This window comes from Triticum urartu, chromosome 3A, assembly GCF_056163025.1.
Source record: "Triticum urartu cultivar PI428250 chromosome 3A, HENAU_Tu73, whole genome shotgun sequence".
Lineage (NCBI taxonomy): Eukaryota > Viridiplantae > Streptophyta > Magnoliopsida > Poales > Poaceae > Triticum > Triticum urartu.
The window spans coordinates 554222499-554244930 of record NC_141875.1 but is presented as its reverse complement, the minus strand read 5'-3'; the positions used below and the strand labels follow the sequence as shown (position 1 = coordinate 554244930).

The 22432-nt window shown below is 47.5% G+C and overlaps 1 protein-coding gene and 1 pseudogene across 1 annotated transcript; both read left to right on the top strand.

Moving 5' to 3' along the window:
* The first annotated feature begins 2559 nt into the window (after positions 1–2559).
* LOC147980498 (uncharacterized) lies at positions 2560–4245 on the top strand. Its single transcript, XM_087515635.1, has 3 exons — positions 2560–2570; positions 2661–3078; positions 3146–4245. Exons 1-3 carry the CDS (start codon positions 2560–2562, stop codon positions 4202–4204), a joined length of 1488 nt encoding a protein of 495 aa, XP_087371761.1. The 3' UTR covers positions 4205–4245.
* Positions 4246–4683: 438 nt separating this feature from the next.
* On the top strand, positions 4684–20449 carry LOC125546961 (E3 ubiquitin ligase PARAQUAT TOLERANCE 3-like; annotated as a pseudogene).
* The last annotated feature ends 1983 nt before the right edge of the window (positions 20450–22432 follow it).

Below are 22432 nucleotides of genomic sequence, written 5' to 3'. Positions count from 1 at the left end.
TCTGACACATCTTCTACTGTGTGGTGCAGGGTGATCCATCTCTGGATATAATCCCTCAAAGTTTCATTCGGTTTCTGAACACAACACTGCAACTCTGTCAAACCTGTCGGCCGTTTGCACGTGCCCTCGAATGTTCTGACAAACACTCGAGCGAGATCTTCCCAAGTATAGATGCTGCCAGGTGCTAACTGATTCAGCCACGCTCTAGCCGAGCCCTCTAACATCAGAGGAAGGTGTTTCCTGGCCACTTCATCATTGCCGCCACCAATCTGGACAGCCACTCGGTAGTCTTCAAGCCAAGTGTTAGGCTTGGACTCCCCGGTGAACTTACTAACTCCATACGCCAACCTGAAGTTGGGGGGAATCACCGCAGCTCTGATAGCTCTGCTGAAGCACTCTGGACCAAAGACATGCACCCTGTTGCTTGTTTGTGGACCTCCATCATGGCCCTCCCGGTGAGCTCTGTTTCTGTCGACCAAGCCCTGCATGAGAATGGATCTCGCATCAAAGCCTGGCTCCCTGGGGTCGATTGGAATACCTCGCCCAACACTGTGAGGGCGTCTGTCTTCATGCTGCCGAGGCACGTACGACCCGCTCCTCGGGGGAGGCGTGGGCACTCGATGGCGATCATCACGATCGACTCGACGGTCATACTGCTCTCGGTTTCTGTACTGATCTTGTCGATCCCCATGTCCCTCACGCCTCGGAGGCGATCTTGGGCTATGGGCCGATTGAACTGTGTCTGCCATCACGGATCTGCTATGGATCCTATCCCGCGACTGAGATACAACTGTATTCTGCTCTCCCGCCGACCGGAGCAAGGCTCGGATCTGCACCAGACCTCGACTAGCTTCTGACTGGGAGGGTTGGATCGACTCCGCTATCCGGGCAGCAGCAGCTAGATTCTAGATCGGGGTTCGGTATACCTGAGTTGGAGGTGGAAAAAGTTGGCGTTGACTGGACTCAGGAGCATGTTGTCGAGCGCGATCGTCGAGTGCGCGCTGGAGGTTCTCCAGTTGAGTGCGCTCAGCCAGATTGGCCAAGCGCGCCTGCTCCAAGGCCTGGGCCTCGGGGGTTTCTCCAACTATAGGAGTGTGCAGGGCATCCATGTTCCGGCGATGAAGTTCTTCCCTCTGCTGCGAGGAGAGAGGTTCGGGGCGGTACTCCTCGTGAACGCGCGACGGATCACCGTTCCCGTCACCTCCGTCTTCACGATTGAATCCAGGAGGACTGCGTGGTCCATTGACCATCAGGACTTCCGCCGCCGAGTCACTGCTGCCGCACTCGGATGCGGTCTCTACGAAGCCAGTCGACAGATCGAACAGGCCGTAGAGAGATTCGCCGGGCTCGATCGCCGCGACTTGAGGGGTGGCCCATTGGCGGGCCACCGCATGCTTCACCCGCCGCTGAAGCCTTAACCGACTGGTGCGCTTGCTCCGGCGGGTCGCAGGGAGGGGGAAAGCCGCTGGAGTTGACTGGTACTGGGTCGACGGTTGCCGCAGGAGGACGCCGCGGACACACGCGCGAAAGTGCACCGCCCCGCGAGCGGGGAGCGCGTCGGCGTCGAGTGGTTCCTCCTGGAGCCAAGCGGAGTCATCGGCGACAAACATGAGTGCGCCGAGACGGATCTCGCGGCCCTCAGCCAAAGCTCCGCCTGGAACCATGATGAAGGGGATCGGAAAAATTGCAACTTCTCCAATAAGTCGCTAAGACACCTGCCCCAAGGTGGGTGCCAACTGTCGTGGTCCTAAGACTGACATTAGAATAGGGGGGTAGGAATGTAGAGGCAAGATCCTAGCTATGGAGGAGTTGTACACACGAGTTTACGAATTCAGGCCCTTCTCGGAGGAAGTAACAACCCCACGTCTCGGAGCCCTGAGGCGGTCGACTGAATATATGTGTGTGAATTACAGAAAGTGCGAACCCCTGCCCCAGAGGAGGGGGGTGGCTTATATAGAGTGTGCCAAGACCCCGGCTCTCCTCCGTTACACAGGGTTCAATGTTCATAAAGGAGGGGCGTTACTGGTAACGTCTACAGTAAAGTGTTATAAATGCCCATAAAGCTATGGTTTAAGTCTTGACCATTGCAGAGTGGAGAGTTTCTCATCTTCTGGTGGTCGAGTGTCTTCAAGGTGGTCGAGTGTCTTCAAGGAAGTCGAGTGAGCACATCTTCATGGTCGAGTGGATGATGTTTTCTCTTCGACTGCTTATGGTTCTTTGTAGAGATGTCCTTGGGGAGGGTATGTTGGACAGATCCATGACCCTACCCTAGGTACATATCTTCATCACGCGGCCTCTCTATGCCGCCGTGGATGACCTCGGCGGCGGGTGGCGTCGCGCCGGCGCCGGCCCGAGCCGCCGCCCCTCCTCCTCAAAGCTCCCTAATGCGGCACGACCAAAGAAGGGCAAGACATCGGCGAAGAAAAACAAGGCAGCGGACGGCTCCGGCACCTCCAAGGCAAGGAGGAAGAAGCTTGCGGGGCGTGCGGCGGGCGCGGCGGCTACCGAAGCGCCGACGAGCTCACTCGTTGAGCCGGCGCGCACACCATGTTCGACGAAATGCCTCCAAGGTAAAAAAATTCTAACTTTTCATTTTTTGTTATTTTTTGAATGCATTCACATATAGATAGCTTATTTGCATTGTTCAAAAAACTTTGTAGTCTCAATGATGATGCATACATGTCAACGATGGGTGTTGGCTCCAACAATTCGCATTGGTCTCAAACCAATGACATGCATTTCGAAAACCATGAGTTCGAGGTGGACGAGGAGGGTGAGGGCATTGTCGACGCACCGAAAGGAAGAGCGGGCAATTACACCAACGCCGATGACATCTTACTATGCAATACTTGGTTGCAAGTGTCGAGGGATCCATCCGTTGGAGGTGATCAAAGTAGAGATGCTTATTGGCTTCGGATGAAGGAACACTTTGATGTTCGCAACGTGAGTGGAATTGACCGCTTCGACCGATCACTTCGGTCCCGGTGGTCGACAATCAACTCGGATTGTCAACGGTGGGCGGCCTGTCAAAAGGCGGTTGACAAGTTGAACCCAAGTGGCACAAATGAGGACGATAGAGTAAGTGGCATTTCATACATGTTCATCATACTTGTTGTTGGTGCTAACTTGCTTTGTTTTCATGTAGTACAACATTGCGCAAAACTTGTTCAAAGAAGAGGAGAGGAAAACCAAGAAGGGGAAGATCAAGAAAGGAAGGATATTTACTTTGCCTCATTGCTATGAAGTGTTGAAGGATGATGAGAAATGGAAGAAGCGTGAAGATTTGGATGATTTGCATTTGAGCAACAAACGGAAGCAAACAATTAAGTTGGATGATGATGAGGATGATGAGGATGATGCATCAAGTGATGACGGCAAGAGAAGCCCCACACCCAACTCGGTTTCATACTCGAAGCCAAAGCGACCGGATGGGTGCAAGAAAGATAAAACTGAAAAGAAGAAGAGGAAAGGAGATGATGAGCTCAAAAATGCTATGGAAGCTATTGTGAAGGCAAGAAAAGAAGCCAACGAGGTGAGGAAAATGGCAAGGAACCAAGATGCCGCCGCCGAGGAGAGGAGGTTGGCGGCCGAGGAGAGGAAGGTGGCGGCCGAGGAGAGGAAGATGAGCAATGAGGAGCGAACAAGATTGTTGGAATGGGAGAAGCACTTGTTCTTCTTGGACACATCTATCCTCAATGAGGTGCAAAAGGAGTATGTCAATCTTGCTCGTGAAGAAGTCTTGATCCAAAAAAGAGCCATGATCCGCGCAATGGGTGGCGGTGGCCTCGGCGCAATGGGTGGCGGTGGCCTCGGCGCCACGGGTGGCGGTGGCCTCGGCGCCATGGGTGGCGGTGGCATCGGCGCCATGGGTGGCATGGGTGACTTCGGAGGTACCATGGGCGGTGCAATGGGAGGCATGGCTGGCTTTGGAGCACCCCCCGACGCTATAGCCACCATGGGAGGCATGAGTTTTGCTTCTCTCATGGGAGGCATGGGTGCACCTCCGACCGTCATGGGCGGAATGTCTTTCGATGTGCCTCCTCGCACACATTCCCATGAAGATGCCGTTGAAGATCTTGCCAACACCGTCGGAGTTTCACGTGATGCGGTGCGCGATGAGGAGAGGGAGGAAGATTCATCTTCGGAGGCGGAAGAATCGTCTTTCGAAGATCAAGACGAGGACGAAGACGAGGACGAGGAATGATGTGTCTTTCATTTGTGTATTGAACTTGATTTGCCTTTTGAACTTGGTTGGATAAACTTGTGGGTATGATTTTGAACTTGTGGGCATGAACTTTTCTTCATCAACTTGTTTGTGTGAAATTTTATATGTCATGTTCATTGCATTTTGAATGTTTCATCAACTTCATTTTGTGTTCAAAATGCCATATGCAATGCACCGGCGAGTCGCGCGCGCTGCATTTTTGCACGCTGCTGGAGCGACGCGCGCGCGCTGCATTTTAGCGCGGCTGCTGGAGCCAGCGCTGTGCGCCGCGCCAAGCCAGGCGATGGGCGCGCGGTAAATCAGTTTTTTGCGCGCGGCGCGTTCGGCGCCTGTTGGAGATGCTCTAGAGCCTGTTGGCTTGAGCCTCGTAGCTACAGCCATCCTAGCTAGGCTGATCTCCGGCGAGCGAATTCGACGCATCTCACGAGGGCGTCCATCTCGATCGTCGTGGCCGAACGATGGCAGTGTGCTACCGATACAAGGACTGCCTGGAAATGTTCTCCCTGCCCGTCGCGGCGCCTTCCATCACCGTCGGCGAGCTGAAACGCCTTATCATGAAGACAGACCGCCATGGTCGCGGCCGGACACGCGGCCGGGGTCCCAAGGAGAGCATCACCATCTCCAATGAGCAGACCCGCGAGGAGTACGCGGACGACGACGCCTTGACCCTGCCCAACTCGACGGTGCTGGTGCGCCGAGTGGCTGTGCCTCCGGAAGATAGCATCGTGCCGTGGCCATCCGACATACCCCCTCTGTGCCCTAGATCGAGGCAAGACAGCGGTGGTTCGTCGTCGAGGTCGGCCCCGAGGTCCGTCGGAACTCAGGACGACCAGGCAAAAGCTATCAGCACGGTGATCGACAAAGGCCGTGGAGCAGTGCACAACGGGTGGGCGCCGCCGGCCGGGTACGTGTGCCACTGGTGCCGTGTCCCGGGCTACTTCATCCAGCACTGCCACACAAACGACGACTCCAGATTCGACTTCTGAAGGGCTCCTGCGCCTGCCCTCCTATGCCGGCCGACGAGAGTAACGATGACGGCTTCCCGACGGATCTCCACTGCAAGATCTGCAAGGAGGTGATAGCCGGCGCGGTGGTGGCGAGCAAGTGCTGCTTCAACAGCTTTTGCGACCGGTGCATCCGAGTGCACATCGTCGCCAACTCCGAGTGCACGTGCGGGGCCAAGGCGAGCGCGGACGATCTGGTCCCCAACCCGACGCTGCGCGCCACCATTGCCAACATTCTCGCCACCAGGGCCAGCAGCTCTTCGGGTGGCACAGAGAAATGGAGCAGCTCCGCCGCAAGCAACGAGGTCGCGGCGTCCACGCCTCAGGCTCAAAGTCCGGCAGCATCGCAGGAGAGCAGCAGGGGTAGCCACGCTTCTTCCAAGAAGGGCGCAGCCTCGGAGTCGGAGCACAGCGACGGAAGCAGATCGACGTCGGCTCCAGCGGCGCACGAGCCAAGAAAGAAGCAGGAGACAATGGAGATAGGAGAAATGATGTTCTACCATGCACGGGATATCCCGTGCATGGCTAAGCCATCCATTTCTTGGAGATCCGGATGCATGCAGGTCTGGGCTGCTCTATTTTCATTCGCATGTTGTTTATTCAATTGCATCTATTCCCTTATATTCTACTACTCTTGTGTCTTGTCACATCAACCATTTATTACTATGCTTCATCCACCAAAGAATGCACAGAAGCTATGCTTTCACTGCTAGGGAAAAGCCTACCAGCAGCGAGGGTTTTGGGCCTCTCAGTAGCGCGGGCACCGGCGCTACTAATAAGGCGCTACAGCTAACGTATAGCAGTAGCGCCGGTTGTCCCACGCTACTGCTATACATGAATAGCTGTAGCGCTCTTTGGGAAAGGGCGCTACTGATATTATCTGCAGCGCTGTTTGCTGGGACGCGCTACTGACAATGCGGCGCTACTGCTAAATTCCCCCCCTCGCTACTACTAGTTTATTTATTAGTTTTTTTCCTGCATATTTGTTTTGTATTTGAATAGGCTTTATACAATAATCTTTAGCATATCATACACATACAGATGTAATCATAGCATATACATACAATTAGTCTCATCAAATCATGTCATCATCATAATCATCATCCAACACAAAGTGGTCTCTCGTCATCATCTCGAAAATAGCGATACAAGTCTCGAATGATATGCAAATACATCGTCATCCATCTAAACAATGATATACACGAGAAGAGCTATCACTTTGAGAACATGAGTTCGTATCCCTCTTTCGCATTAGCGTGAACCTCTAAACTAACTACTGCCTGTCGCTCAGAAACCGGAAGGGCCTGACACTCCGGCCACTTGTCGTATATATACTCCTGGCATAGCACTTCTTCGCCATCTATGATCTATGCACCTGCATCATCACATGAGTTGATGATATGCAACATATATAGTTGAGCAACAAAAAGAGACAGACTTGGCAAAACTAAAAACAACATATCATAAGCATAAATAACAAAGTTCATCGTACCCCAAAATGCCCTAACTAGAGTGATTTTCGCTAGTCGAGGAGGAGGACGGTTTAATTACATCACAAATAAAGTTTCACCATGCATAACTCAAAGTTTTGTCATACAGAAAGTATGGACTAAACGGACACATTGTCATATATCGACAATCACTCCAACATGTCGTTCCATCCATCCAAGTCAGGGAGATAGTCCCTAAGCCTAGTGAAAGGCTTCAGGTCGAGACGCTGAGAGGCTATCCATGTTCGGACGTCTTCCCGCGACATTTGTCCTTCTCCATAGAACACCCCTGTTTTTCCGACGACCTCCTTCATGATGATTTGGGCAAGTTCGCGCTGGATGTTATAGAACTCAGCTCGAAGTCGATGATCCTCGATATCTCCTATGTCCTTTGCCCATTGCAGAATATGGGCATCGCCGGAAGAAGGTGCCATGCGAAGGTTCTGGTGATCCCGTCTGTACTCCAGCATGTGGTGTAGGACATAGAATCCATCATTAAGAGAATCGTCCGGTTGCTGGATGCAGCAGAAGTTGGTCTTATGGCCGAAGGCGACCCTGCCGCCCCTCATCTTCTTGTCCCTGACCTCTCCACCCAGTGATTGGTAGTGATACATAGCACTATCGAGAACATCCTTGATGTGGGTGTAATCCTTTTTGTGAATGTTCTTCGACATGTCCAAGTAAAGAGCGTGGGAGAATCGGGGGTAGAGGATGATGAGGACGGCACGCCCGCCGCTGCGCAAAATAAGTCCTCAAATTAATTAGCCTCCACCGTGCAAATGAATGATTGAAATCGAAGGAAGGATAGCAGCGCGGATGACTTACACGGGATGATAAGTCACAAGAATCGCCCCCTTGTCCTTATTGGTGAGCATGAAACTGACGATGTAATCCCTCGCGTATTCACGGTGATTTGCGCAGACTCCCAAGAAGCCCTCGTGCATGTAGTACGGGTCAGCGACACAGATATGAGATATCTGCTCAACCCCGATGATGTAGTTCATGTGCAAGGCATAAAGGCGGACAAACGTAAAATTCAGCTTCTTCACGTGAAACATGTCGAATATGTAATCGCATCGGAGGAAGAACTTATCCGCAGGGAAGGTGTTGACGTACGACATTTGCCGCGGAACGTTAACCACGTAGAGTGGGTATCCTGGATCTTTCGAGGCGATGAGGTCTTTCTCTACCCGCAGCACATCGTCATGAAGTCTCTTTAGATCGCCGAATCTGGCCCGTAGCGCTGTTGCAGGTAGGATTGGTTGACCGGGGATATGCCATTTATCCGCACCGGGGATATCTATACGGTCCTGAAGCCGAGGCTGCTGAGGCGGCTGGATCATAGAAACAGCTTTTTTGCCTTTCCTCACTCTCTTCCTAAACTTCTTTACTACCGGAAGGTCATCCATAATATGTTGAGACGGCAATTCAGGCACCGACTCATGACGCTCAAACCCTGAGGAGGCGCCAATTCAGGCAACGAAAATGGGAGATTATACATTTATGTTGAAGGGGGCCAGTGTGACAGATACCGTGAGGGCGTCGAGCTCAGCCAAAGACGAAGCACCGCCTAGCACGTTCGGTGCGGGAGCCGGTGCGGGAGCAGGTGCAGCTGCAGGTGCTGGTGCAACGCTAGTCGAGCTGCTCCCCGCCAAGAAGTCAGCAAGGGGAAAGTCCGCTGCATCTTTTTTTGGATTTTGCCTGGTCCAATTGAAAACGGCCGGAACCAAGGTAGTAGAAATATCTAAAGCCACCTGTTTTGCGGCAGCTACCGCTGTTGCGACTGTCTCAGTTGATTTCTTCTCAACCGCAATCTCAACCCTCTTGTCGATGTTTTCTTCATTTAACCTCCGTCTTTCCTTTCTCTCCTCCGTGGTCTCACGGTAGTACTTCTTCCACGTGGCGCCGTCTCCGACACCGTGCACGCGTCCACACGACGGTCGAGTATCCACCGGTTGTTGTTTCAATATGTTCAACGCCCGGTTGAATGGAGTGTCCCACTTGGGCCTCGCCAATGCCTCAGACGGCGAGTCGCTTTCGGCCGCAATCCTGTGCTGCTCTCTCTGCAAAAGGCACAACAATCGTTTACAAATATGACTAACGTGTGCAGTCGAATTGATCAGAAACTAAAATTACCAGCAGTCTCATGAATTCCATAATGACCGGTGTTGTCTCGTAAACCTTTTTCACTGGGTCCCAATGGTGCCGGGCCCTGAGGACGTCACGCTCCTGCGGGACGGTGAACTCCGCCAAGGGGTCTGGGATGCCCAGACTCGCGGCTTCCGCGTCCTCCTTGGCCCATTTGGACCTCTTTCCGCCGTAACCACGGCTTCCGAGGTGGTGGCTCCAAATGTTCCTCTCTTGAAGCCCCTTCATGTACTTAGACTTTTTTTTGCCATCTTCGGCCTCGCAAGCCTCCTTGAATATTTGAAACTACTCTTCCGTGATTGTCGGATTATCCTTTACAATCTCGGAGTAGGGTTCCTTCTTGTCGATGATCCTTGCTTTCACTCGATTTTTCCAGGCGGCCAACGTCGCTAAACTTGGTCATGGCGTGTTTGTTTATCTTCTTCATTGTCGGGTCCTCATCTGGATCTTTATAATCCTTCTCATTCCGGCCCGGGAACAAGAATATCTGGTGAAACTTCTTTAGGAGGGAGCTCCTCATATTTTCTATCTTCTGTAGTTTCTCATCATTGATGGTGGCGGTTGTCCGTACGATGCAGCCTATTTGATTGCCGTAGCATCGACGCGCTTCCTCGGGCGCCGTTGGCTCAAAATTGCCGTTGTCCACCTCCGTGACCACCACTCTAGTAGTCCTGAGTTTGTTAGGAACCCGTTGCCTCTTTGCTTTCGGTTCTACACCGGCTCCGCTCCCCGAGGCAGCGCCGGTCTCAGTCTCAGCACCGGTCTCGATGCCGGTCTGAGTCTGAGCGCCGGTCTCAGTCTCAGCACCGGTCTGCGTGTCGGTCTCAGTCCCCGATGCCACCGGTGGGCCCAGCAATAACATCGGTTGATCATCGGTAAGGCTAAAAAATTCGTCTGCCGCCCGGTAGGCGTTGTCGCAATCACCAGAACCCTGTCCTTCATCGTTGCTAGCCATGTTTCCTATGATTAAATCTAGTCAATTAATTCTAGACCTAATAAAATGAATAATGACATAAAAAAGGCCTATTGTTTTGCAGGAATGTTGACTCCTTCCTGGTGCGGCAAATTATGGGCACTCGATATGTCCTAGTTTGTAGCACAAGTCATGCTGAAATTCACGGAAAATTTCGGCATGAGCTTTGCTAAAAAGTGGACAAATCGAGTGTTGGAAATATGCCCTAGAGGCAATAATAAATTGATTATTATTATATTTCCTTGTTCATGATAATCGTTTATTATCCATGCTATAATTGTATTGATAGGAAACTCAGATACATGTGTGGATACATAGACAACACCATGTCCCTAGTAAGCCTCTAGTTGACTAGCTCGTTGATCAATAGATGGTTACGGTTTCCTGACCATGGACATTGGATGTCGTTGATAACGGGATCACATCATTAGGAGAATGATGTGATGGACAAGACCCAATCCTAAGCATAGCACTAGATCGTGTAGTTCGTATGCTAAAGCTTTTCTAATGTCAAGTATCATTTCCTTAGACCATGAGATTGTGCAACTCCCGGATACCGTAGGAATGCTTTGGGTGTATCAAACGTCACAACTTAACTGGGTGACTATAAAGGTGCATTACAGGTATCTCCGAAATTGTCTGTTGGGTTGGCACGAATCGAGACTGGGATTTGTCACTCCGTGTAAACGGAGAGGTATCTCTGGGCCCACTCGGTAGGACATCATCATAATGTGCACAATGTGATCAAGGAGTTGATCACGGGATGATGTGTTATGGAACAAGTAAAGAGACTTGCCGGTAACGAGATTGAACAAGGTATAGGGATACCGACGATCGAATCTCGGGCAAGTACAATACCGCTAGACAAAGGGAATTGTATACAGGATTGATTGAGTCCTTGACATCGTGGTTCATCCGATGATATCATCGTGGAACATGTGGGAGCCAACATGGGTATCCAGATCCCGCTGTTGGTTATTGACCGGAGAACGTCTCGGTCATGTCTGCATGTCTCCCGAACCCGCAGGGTCTACACACTTAAGGTTCGATGACGCTAGGGTTATAAAGGAAGCTTGTATGTGGTTACCGAATGTTGTTCGGAGTCCCGGATGAGATCCCGGACGTCACGAGGAGTTCCGGAATGGTTCGGAGGTAAAGATTTATATATAGGAAGTCCTGTTTCGGCCATCGGGACAAGTTTCGGGGTCATCGGTATTGTACCGGGACCACCGGAAGGGTCCCGGGGGCCCACCGGGTGGGGCCACCTGCCCCCGGGGGCCACATGGGCTGTAGGGGGTGCGCCTTGGCCTACATGGGCCAAGGGCACCAGCCCCAAGAGGCCCATGCGCCTGGGGAAACCCTAAAGGAAGAGTCCCAGAAGGGGAAGGCACCTCTTAGGTGCCTTGGGGGGGAAGGACTCCTCCCCTGGCCGCCGCCCCTAGGAGATTGGATCTCCTAGGGCTGGCGCACCCCCCCTTTGGGATCCCTATATATAGTGAGGGTAGGAGGGCCTCTTGAGACACCCCTTATGCCTTTGGTGCAGCCCCTCCCTCTCTCCCAAGTTCTTCTCCTCTCCCGTGGTGCTTGGCGAAGCCCTGCAGGATTGCCACGCTCCTCCACCACCACCACGCCGTTGTGCTACTGCTGGATGGAGTCTTCCTCAACCTCTCCCTCTCTCCTTGCTGGATCAAGGCATGGGAGATGTCACCGGGCTGTACGTGTGTTGAACGCGGAGGTGCCGTGCGTTCGGCACTTGGTCATCGGTGATTTGAATCACGACGAGTATGACTCCATCAACCCCGTTCACTTGAACGCTTCCGCTTAGCGATCTACAAGGGTATGTAGATGCACTCTCCTTCCCCTCGTTGCTAGTCTCTCCATAGATAGATCTTGGTGACACGTAGGAAAATTTTGAATTTCTGCTACGTTCCCCAACAGTGGCATCATGAGCTAGGTCTATGCGTAGTTTCTATGCACGAGTAGAACACAAAGTAGTTGTGGGTGTTGATTTTGTTCAATATGCTTGCCGTTACTAGTCTTATCTTGATTCGGCGGCATCGTGGGATGAAGCGGCCCGGACCGACCTTACACGTACTCTTACATGAGACTGGTTCCACCGACTGACATGCACTAGATGCATAAGGTGGCTAGCGGGTGTCTGTCTCTCCTACTTTAGTCGGATCGGATTCGATGAAAAGGGTCCTTATGAAGGGTAAATAGCAATTGGCATATCACGTTGTGGTTTTTGCGTAGGTAAGAAACGTTCTTGCTAGAAACCCATAGCTGCCACGTAAAACATGCAAACAACAATTAGAGGACGTCTAACTTGTTTTTGCAGGGTATGCTATGTGATGTGATATGGCCAAAGGATGTGATGAATGATATATGTGATGTATGAGATTGATCATGTTCTTGTCAAGGGAATCATGACTTGCATGTCGATGACGAGACAACTTCAAGAAGACACGATGATGGAGATCATGATGATGGAGATCATGGTGTCATGCCGGTGACAAGATGATCATGGAGCCCCAAGATGGAGATTAAAGGAGCTATATGATATTGGCCATATCATGTCACTATTATTTGATTGCATATGATGTTTATCATGTTTATACATCTTATTTGCTTAGAACGACGGTAGTAAATAAGATGATCCCTCATTAAAATTTCAAGAAGTGTTCTCCCCTAACTGTGCACCGTTGCTACAGTTCATCGTTTCTAAGCACCACGTGTTAATCGGGTGTGATGGATCCTTACGTTCACATACAACGGGTGTAAGACAGTTTTACACATGCAAAAACACTTAGGGTTAACTTGACGAGCCTAGCATGTACAGACATGGCCTTGGAACACAGAAGACCGAAAGGTCGAGCATGAGTCGTATAGAAGATACGATCAACATGAAGATGTTCACCGACGTTGACTAGTCCGTCTCACGCATAGATCGGACACGGCCTAGTTGACTCGGATCATGTAATCACTTAGATGACTAGAGGGATGTCTATCTAAGTGGGAGTTCATAAGATGAACTTAATTATCCTGAACATAGTCAAAAAGGATTTTGCAAATTATGTCGTAGCTCGCGTTTCAGTTCTACTGTTTAGATATGTTCCTAGAAAAAAATTAGTTGAAAGTTGATAGTAGCAATTATGCGGACTAGGTCCGTAAACTGAGGATTGTCCTCAATGCTTCTTAGAAGGCTTATGTCCTTAATGCACCGCTCAGTGTGCTGAACCTCGAACGTTGTCTGTGGATGTTGTGAACATCTGACATACACGCTTTGATAACTACGTGATAGTTCAGTTAAACGGTTTAGAGTTGAGGCACCGAAGACGTTTTTGAAACGTCGCGAAACATATGAGATGTTTCGAGGGCTGAAATTGGGATTTCAAGCTCGTGCCCACGTCAAGAGGTATAAGACCTCCGACGATTTTCTTAGCCTGCAAACTAAGGGAGAAAAGCTCAATTGTTGAGCTTGTGCTCATATTGTCTGAGTACAACAATCATTTGAATCGAGTGGGAGTTGATCTTCCATATGAGATAGTGATGTTTCTCCGAAGTCATTACCACCAAGCTGCTAGAGCTTCGTGATGAACTATGATATATCAGGGACATATATGATGATCTTTGAGATATTCGCGATGTTTGACACCACGAGAGTAGAAGTCAAGAAGGAGCATCAATTGTTGATGGTTGGTGAAACCACTAGTTTCAAGAAGGGCAAGGGCAAAAAGGGATGCTTCATGAAACGGCAAATCAGCTGCTGCTCTAGTGAAGAAACCCAAGGTTGAACCCAAACCCGAGACTAAGTGCTTCTGTAATAAGGGGAACAGCCACTGGAGCAGAATTACCCTAGATACTTGGTAGATGAGAAGGCTGGCAAAGTCAATAGAAGTATATTGGATATACATTGTGTTAATGTGTACTTTACTAGTACTCCTAGTAGCACCAGGGTATTAGATACCAGTTCGGTTGCTAAGTGTTAGTAACTCGAAATAAAAGCTACGGAATAAACGGAGACTAGCTAAAGGTGAGCTGACGATATGTGTTGGAAGTGTTCTCAATGTTGATATGATCAAGCATCGCACGCTCCCTCTACCATCGAGATTGGCGTTTGCGTTGAGCATAGACATGATTGGATTATGTCTATCGCAATACGGTTATTCATTTAAGGAGAATAATGGTTACTCTGTTTATTTGAATAATACCTTCAATGGTCTTGCACCTAAAATGAATGGTTTATTGAATCTCGATCGTAGTGATACGCATGTTCATGCCAAAAGATATAAGATAGTAATGATAGTACCACCTACTTGTGGCACTGCCACATAAGTCATATCGGTATAAAACGCATGAAGAAGCTCCATGTTGATGGATCTTTGGACTCACTCATTTTTGAAAAGTTTGAGACATGCGAACCATGTTTGTTGGTAGATATGCATGAAGAAACTCTATACAGATGGATCGTTTGGCCTCACTTGATTTTGAATCACTTGAGACATGCAAATCATACCACATGGGCAAGATGACTGAAAGCCTCGTTTTCAGTAAAATGGAAATAGAAAGCAACTTGTTGGAAGTAATACATTTTGATGTGTGCAATCCAATGAGTGCTGAGGCATGTAGTGGATATCGTTATGTTCTTACTTCACAGATGATTTGAGTAGATTTACTTGATGAATCACGAGTCTGAATTATTGAAAGGTTCAAGTAATTTCAGGGTGAAATTGAAAGAGGATAAAATATCTATGATATGATCATAGAGATGAATATCTGAATTACGAGTTTGGCACAGAATTAAGACATTGTGGAAATTGTTTCACAACTAATACAGCCTGGAACACCATAGTGTGATGGTGTGTCCAAACATCATAACTGCACCCTATTGGATATGATGCATACCATGATGTCTCTTATCGAATTACCACGATAGTTTATGGGTTAGGCATTAGAGACAACCACATTCACTTTAAATAGGGCACCATGTAATTCCGATGAGATGACACCGTATGAACTATGGTTTAGAGAAACCTAAGCTGTCATTTCTTAAAAGTTTGGGACTGCGACGCTTATGTGAAAAAGTTTCAGGCTGATAAGCTCGAACCTAAAGCGGATAAATGCATCTTCATAGGACACCCGAAACAGTTGGGTATACCTCTTGTCTCAGATTCGAAAGCAATAAGGGATTGTTTCTAGAATCAGGTCCTTTCTCGAGGAAAAGTTTCTCTCGAAAGAATTGAGTGGGAGGATGGTGGAGACTTGATGAGGTTATTGAACCGTTACTTCAACTAGTGTATAGCAGGGCACAAAGAGTTGTTCCTGTGGCACCTACACCAATTGAAGTGGAAGCTTATGATATTGATCATGAGACTTCAGATCAAGTCACTACCAAACATCGTAGGATGACAAGGATGCGTACTACTTCAGAGTGGTACGTAACCCTGTCTTGGAAGTCATGTTGCTAGACAACAATGAACCTACGAGCTATGGAGAAGCGATGGTGGGCCCGGATTCCGATAAATGGCTCGAGGCCATATAATCCGAGAGAGGATCCATATATGAAAACAAAGTGTAGACTTTGGAAGAACTACTTGATGGTCGTAAGGCTGTTGAGTACAGATGGATTTTAAAAGGAAGACGGATAATGATGGTAAGTATTACCATTAAGAAAGATCGACTTGTCGTTAAGATGTTTTCCGACAAGTTCAAGGAGTTGACTACGATGAGACTTTCTCACTCATAGCGATGCTAAGAGTCTGTTGAAATTATATTAGTGATTACTGCATTATTTATGAAATCTTGCAGATAGGATGTCAAAACATTGTTTCCTCGACGTTTTTTTTGAGGAAAGGTTGTATGTGATACAAACCAGAAGGTTTTGTCAATCCTGAAAGATGCTAATAAGTATGCAAAGCTCCAGCAATCCTTCTAGGGACTGGAGTAAGCATCTCGGAGTTGGAATGTATGCTTTGATGAGATGATCAAAGATTTTGGGTGTATACAAAGTTTATGAGAAACTTGTATTTCCAAAGAAGTGAGTGGGAGCACTATAGAATTTCTGATGAGTATATGTTGTTGACATATTATGGATCAGAAATGACGTAGAATTTCTGGAAAGCATATAGGGTTATTTGGAAAGTGTTTTTCAATGGAAAGCCCGGATTAAGCTACTTGAACATTGAGCATCAAGATCTATAATGATAGATCAAAACGCTTAATGGTACTTTCAAATGAGCATATACCTTGACATGATCTTGAAGGTGTTCAAGATGGATCGGTCAAAGAAGGAGTTCTTGCCTGAGTTGTAAGGTATGAAGTTAAGACTTAAAGCTCGACCACGGCAGAAGAAAGAGGAAGGACGAAGGTCGTCCCCTATGTTTAAGACATAGGCTCTACAGTATGCTATGCTGTGTACCGCACCTGAAGTGTGCCTTGCCATGAGTCAGTCAAGGGGTACCAGAGTGATCCAAGAATGGATCACAGGACAGCGGTCAAAGTTATCCTTAGTAACTAGCGGACTAAGGAATTTTCTCGATTATAGAGGTGGTAAAAGAGTTCGTCGTAAAGGGTTACGCCGATGCAAACTTTGACACTAATCCAGATTATTCTGAGTAGTAAACTGGATTGGTATAGTAGAACAGTTATTTGGAATAAGCTCCAAATAGAACGTGGTAGCTACATCTAGGAGATGACATAGAGATTTGTAAAGCACACACGGATCTGAAAGGTTCAGACCCGTTGACTAAAACCTCTCTCACAAGCAACATGATCAAACCCAGAACTCATTGAGTGTTAATCACATAGTGATGTGAACTAGATTATTGACTCTAGTGCAAGTGGGAGACTGTTGGAAATATGCCCTAGAGGCAATAATAAATTGATTATTATTATATTTCCTTGTTCATGATAATCGTTTATTATCCATGCTATAATTGTATTGATAGGAAACTCAGATACATGTGTGGATACATAGACAACACCATGTCCCTAGTAAGCCTCTAGTTGACTAGCTCGTTGATCAATAGATGGTTACGGTTTCCTGACCATGGACATTGGATGTCGTTGATAACGGGATCACATCATTAGGAGAATGATGTGATGGACAAGACCCAATCCTAAGCATAGCACTAGATCGTGTAGTTCGTATGCTAAAGCTTTTCTAATGTCAAGTATCATTTCCTTAGACCATGAGATTGTGCAACTCCCGGATACCGTAGGAATGCTTTGGGTGTATCAAACGTCACAACGTAACTGGGTGACTATAAAGGTGCATTACAGGTATCTCCGAAAGTGTCTGTTGGGTTGGCACGAATCGAGACTGGGATTTGTCACTCCGTGTAAACGGAGAGGTATCTCTGGGCCCACTCGGTAGGACATCATCATAATGTGCAGAATGTGATCAAGGAGTTGATCACGACATGATGTGTTACGGAACGAGTAAAGAGACTTGCCGGTAACGAGATTGAACAAGGTATAGGGATACCGACGATCGAATCTCGGGCAAGTACAATACCGCTAGACAAAGGGAATTGTATACGGGATTGATTGAGTCCTTGACATCGTGGTTCATCCAATGAGATCATCGTGGAACATGTGGGAGCCAACATGGGTATCCAGATCCCGCTGTTGGTTATTGACCGGAGAACGTCTCGGTCATGTCTGCATGTCTCCCGAACCCGTAGGGTCTACACACTTAAGGTTCGATGACGCTAGGGTTATAAAGGAAGCTTGTATGTGGTTACCGAATGTTGTTCGGAGTCCCGGATGAGATCCCGGACATCACGAGGAGTTCCAGAATGGTCCGGAGGTAAAGATTTATATATAGGAAGTCCTGTTTCGGCCATCCGGACAAGTTTCGGGGTCATCGGTATTGTACCGGGACCACCGGAAGGGTCCCGGGGGCCCACCGGGTGGGGCCACCTGCCCCCGGGGGCCACATGGGCTGTAGGGGGTGCGCCTTGGCCTACATGGGCCAAGGGCACCAGCCCCAAGAGGCCCATGCGCCTGGGGAAACCCTAAAGGAAGAGTCCCAGAAGGGGAAGGCACCTCTTAGGTGCCTTGGGGAGGAAGGACTCCTCCCCTGGCCGCCGCCCCTAGGAGATTGGATCTCCTAGGGCTGGCGCACCCCCCCTTTGGGATCCCTATATATAGTGAGGGTAGGAGGGCCTCTTGAGACACCCCTTATGCCTTTGGTGCAGCCCCTCCCTCTCTCCCAAGTTCTTCTTCTCTCCCGTGGTGCTTGGCGAAGCCCTGCAGGATTGCCACGCTCCTCCTCCACCACCACGCCGTTGTGCTGCTGCTGGATGGAGTCTTCCTCAACCTCTCCCTCTCTCCTTGCTGGATCAAGGCATGGGAGACGTCACCGGGCTGTACGTGTGTTGAACGCGGAGGTGCCGTGCGTTCGACACTTGGTCATCGGTGATTTGAATCACGACGAGTACGACTCCATCAACCTCGTTCACTTGAACGCTTCTGCTTAGCGATCTACAAGGGTATGTAGATGCACTCTCCTTCCCCTCGTTGCTAGTCTCTCCATAGATAGATCTTGGTGACACGTAGGAAAATTTTGAATTTCTGCTACGTTCCCCAACATCGAGAACCTGAAATTTGCCGGAAAAGAAATGAATCAACATTCCGGCAAAACATAGGCCACTAAGCATCATTCCCTGCAAACAGTGTCCAAATATACACGAGCAACCACATGTGCAAACAGTGTAGAAGAAAATTCATTTAACTACTAATAGAACAAAATTCAGTTAACTTTAGTGCTCTATAATGATGAAAGGAAAAAAAATTCAGTTAACTACTAATTTCATTCATTTAGGTTATTCATTTAACATCACCTAATTAACCTACTGTACCAATACTACTAGCAGCACTACTAACCTAATTAACCTAGCAAAACTCTAGTGCCCTAACTGAAAAACATCTAATTAACATCTAATTTTTTCTCTAAAATATAGAGAGTGATGAGTGAGGGGGAGGGGTGGAGGACTTACAGAGAGGGGAGAGACGGTGGCGGGGAGGTGCTCGGTGACGGAGGCAGGGGCGGAGAGGGCGGGCTCGGGCACGGGCAAGGGCGGTCCTGGGCGGGCTCGGACGGCGGTGAGGTGGAGGGCGCCGACAGTGACGTGGAGGGCGGCCTTGGGCGGCGGCTGTGAGGCTGAGGGCGGCCTCGGGCGGCGGCGGTGAGGCTGAGGGCGGCCTCGGGCGGCGGCGGTGAGGAGACGGCGGCGAGGGCAGGGGATGATTTGGGGAAGAATTGGTGGCCGGGGGGCGGGGTGGGGGGAAACCGCTGTTTAAGTGAAACGTAACGGTAGCGCGTTTACTGAAACCCGCTACTGCTATTCCTTTCTCCTTTTTTCCCTTTTTTCTTTTATTTTTCTTTACATTTTATTTTTTCTCTTTCTCCCTTTTCTATTTCTTTCATTTTCATTTACTTTTCTACTTGTTTTTCACTTTATTTTATTTCTGTTAGCAGGAGCGCTTTACACGTAAGCGCGCTGCAGCTAAGGAGATTAGCAGTAGCGCTGGGCCATTATACGCGCTACTGCTAGGTTGGGCTAGCCATGTGCGCCCAGTTCAAACGTAGCAGCAGCGCTTTTCGCCAGTACGCGCTACTGCTAAAGTCATAGCAGTAGCGCGGTTTATTTACGCGCGCTGCTACTAAGTAGCAACAACGCTTGATTTTGTACAACGCTACTGGTAAAATTCTGTGTATAGACTTTTCCCTAGTAGTGTTTGTCCACCATCTCATGTCTTGCTTAACTCCCACATGTTTTTTCACGTGTTTACAAATTAGAAATCATTTTATCTTATAAACCAAAATTTCAATAGAAGATGCATCTGCATATTTGTGCTTCTCGTGACGAGGACTTTTAAACAAGAATATTCTTGAATATATTTTGACAAGTTTTAAAAATCAAATTTTAAAACACGATGAAACTTTATTAAACATGGTCTTGTTTAAAATTTCACTATAATATTTTCGTGCCTGATCTTGTTTAAAAGGTCTCATCGCGAGGATTACAAATATGCAAACAAATCATAAATCAAACTTGAGCTTCATAATCTATGTGGGTTTCAAATATCGTCAACTTAAAATATAGTACTAATTGACTAGGAGAAAAGAGATAAGCTGATAGATAGAGTAGGTAATACTATTCACCTGACTTTGTCAAACACGCTTTCAAAAATACATCTGACATGGTGGGGTAGATAATGCATGCGCGGTATATACCGTGCATGGTAGATAATCTGCTCTCAAGGACACAGCGGCCAGCCATGTCGATCATCAGTACGGCTACCGCGTTCCCTTTGCCCCGGCATGCTACGATCCTTTTCTTGGTGGGATGCCGTGGCCAGCTGATCCTTCCATGTACTACGGCTACACCGGCATGCCCTACGCTTACGGCGGCGGTTACCCGACGGGTCCGCACCATGTCAACCCATGGGCGGCACCATGACAGTTCCACCACCTACACGGAACGACGGCGGGCCGTATGGCTACCACGGCAGGAAGAGGACGCGCGCAGATTGTGAGGATCAGAGCTTCAAGAGAAGGTGCGGTGGAGGCAGATCACAGGCCGCGTTAGTTTTGACGTAGTAGTTCAAGCTAGCTGGTGCTAGAGTGCCCAATGCAGAGAGATTCTGATAGGTTTTGTTGATTTTTCTAGTCATTCAAATGCCTTGTAATGTAGTATAATCAGTAGTACTGGTTTATGATTTAGCAAAGAGTTGCAGGCACTCATGCGCAGCTCTTTGTCTTCCCATGTATTCCCTCCGGTCCTTTTTAGTTCGCATATAAGATTTGATTGAAGTCAAGCCTCGTAAAGTTTGACCAACTTTATAGAAAAAAGTATCAACATTCACAATCTGAAATCAATATCAATAGATGTGTCATGACTTAAAGTTTCATATTGTATAACTTTAGCATGGCAGATGTTGATATTTTTTCATATAAATACGGTCAAACTTTATGAATTTTGACTTCATATAATTCTAATATGCAGAGTAAAAAGGACCGGAGGGAGTAATTTGATTTTACTGATCATCATGGGGTGTACCGAACTTATGTGTAGCCATTGCTCTCCCGCTAAAAAATGTTCATCCAACCGTCTTCCTTATTTTTAAGGGAACTAGTGAACATGCATGTGCAATGCACGTTTTATTAAATCCAAATTTTGAATACGCAGATCACATCTCGACTAATAAAATTAGTGTTCATGCATGTGAGTTATTACACCATATCCAGTAAAAATAACAATACATCATATACGTTCGTAAGTGACACTCAGTTCATTGTTACTCATACCCACAACTTATCAAAGAGACCATCTAAATCTAATGCGAATTCCGGGGGCTGTGTACCTCTCAAACACTGCATCCAAGTCACCTAGATCTTCCCGTGTCATTCCCCTCCCATCATATCTCGTCTGGTCGCCCCGACCTCTCTCTTCTTTTCTAGCAATGCACCCTGCTCCAACACCGCCAAGTGAAAATCCACCTCACACAGTCGACAAATACATAATATGAAGAATACTATAAATCTAGTACTACATTAAGGTTGTGAGGTCAATTCAACATTTGAAAATAAATAAATATGGAAAACTGTACTTAATTAGGTCTCTGTTGTTGGAGTTGCAAGATCTATTCCATCACCGGTGACATGGAATCGTTGGAGTTTAAATAAAATTACTCATCACAAAATACTGTTTGAACAACAATTATTTTGATTACTAATAGTTACACAAAATATAGTTTTTGTGCAACATTGCAAAAAAAATTGGATGTTTAGGAATTATAAATGGAAACAAAAAAATATCCAAACTTAGAAATACCTGCAAATGAGATTATAAGTTGGATAGAAAACATCAGCCATACATCAGTTCAAGTGGCCAAGCAAGAAGTAAATACAAGAGGAGAAGCATATATCGGTCCAATACCTTCTACACAAGAAAGAACTTAACTTTACAAATCTCCTCGTTCAGGCATACATATGCTTCCCCCGAAAAAATAAAGGCATACATGGGTTAAATCAGGGTGCCTAAATGAAGTAAATCTTCAATTGTTAGTCTTCAATCATCTCCGGTAATGTTTTTTGCATTTTGAAAATATATAAATGTTCAAGAAATCAAATTAATTGTTTAAGGAGAAAGTAGCTTGTCACAAAAAGTAACACAAACTACACAAAGCTATCTAAAAAATGGATTCCCAACTTTTCATAATATTGTTTCAATCCGATGCCTATTTAATGCAATGTTAGCGGTTTGCACATTAGGTTGGGTTTCTTCCAACATGCTATCTATGACCATGAGGTGATTTATTAATTCAAAGAATTTGTTGAAGAGTGAATTTACAATGTAGCTCAATGAATAATATGGAACATAGTAAGGCAATGAGAAACAACAAGAACCATGTCTTACTATGCTTGAGCTGCATATGCATACCTTAAAAAGGAGTGCTGTTATTGTAGAGCTTAATCTCTAATCGAGCTTTCTCATTAGTGCAACCCATAACAATATTTTTAGAAAGTTTGCCCAAGTAAGACTTAATTATTTCACCTAGTAACACGGTAATGCTTTTCTGC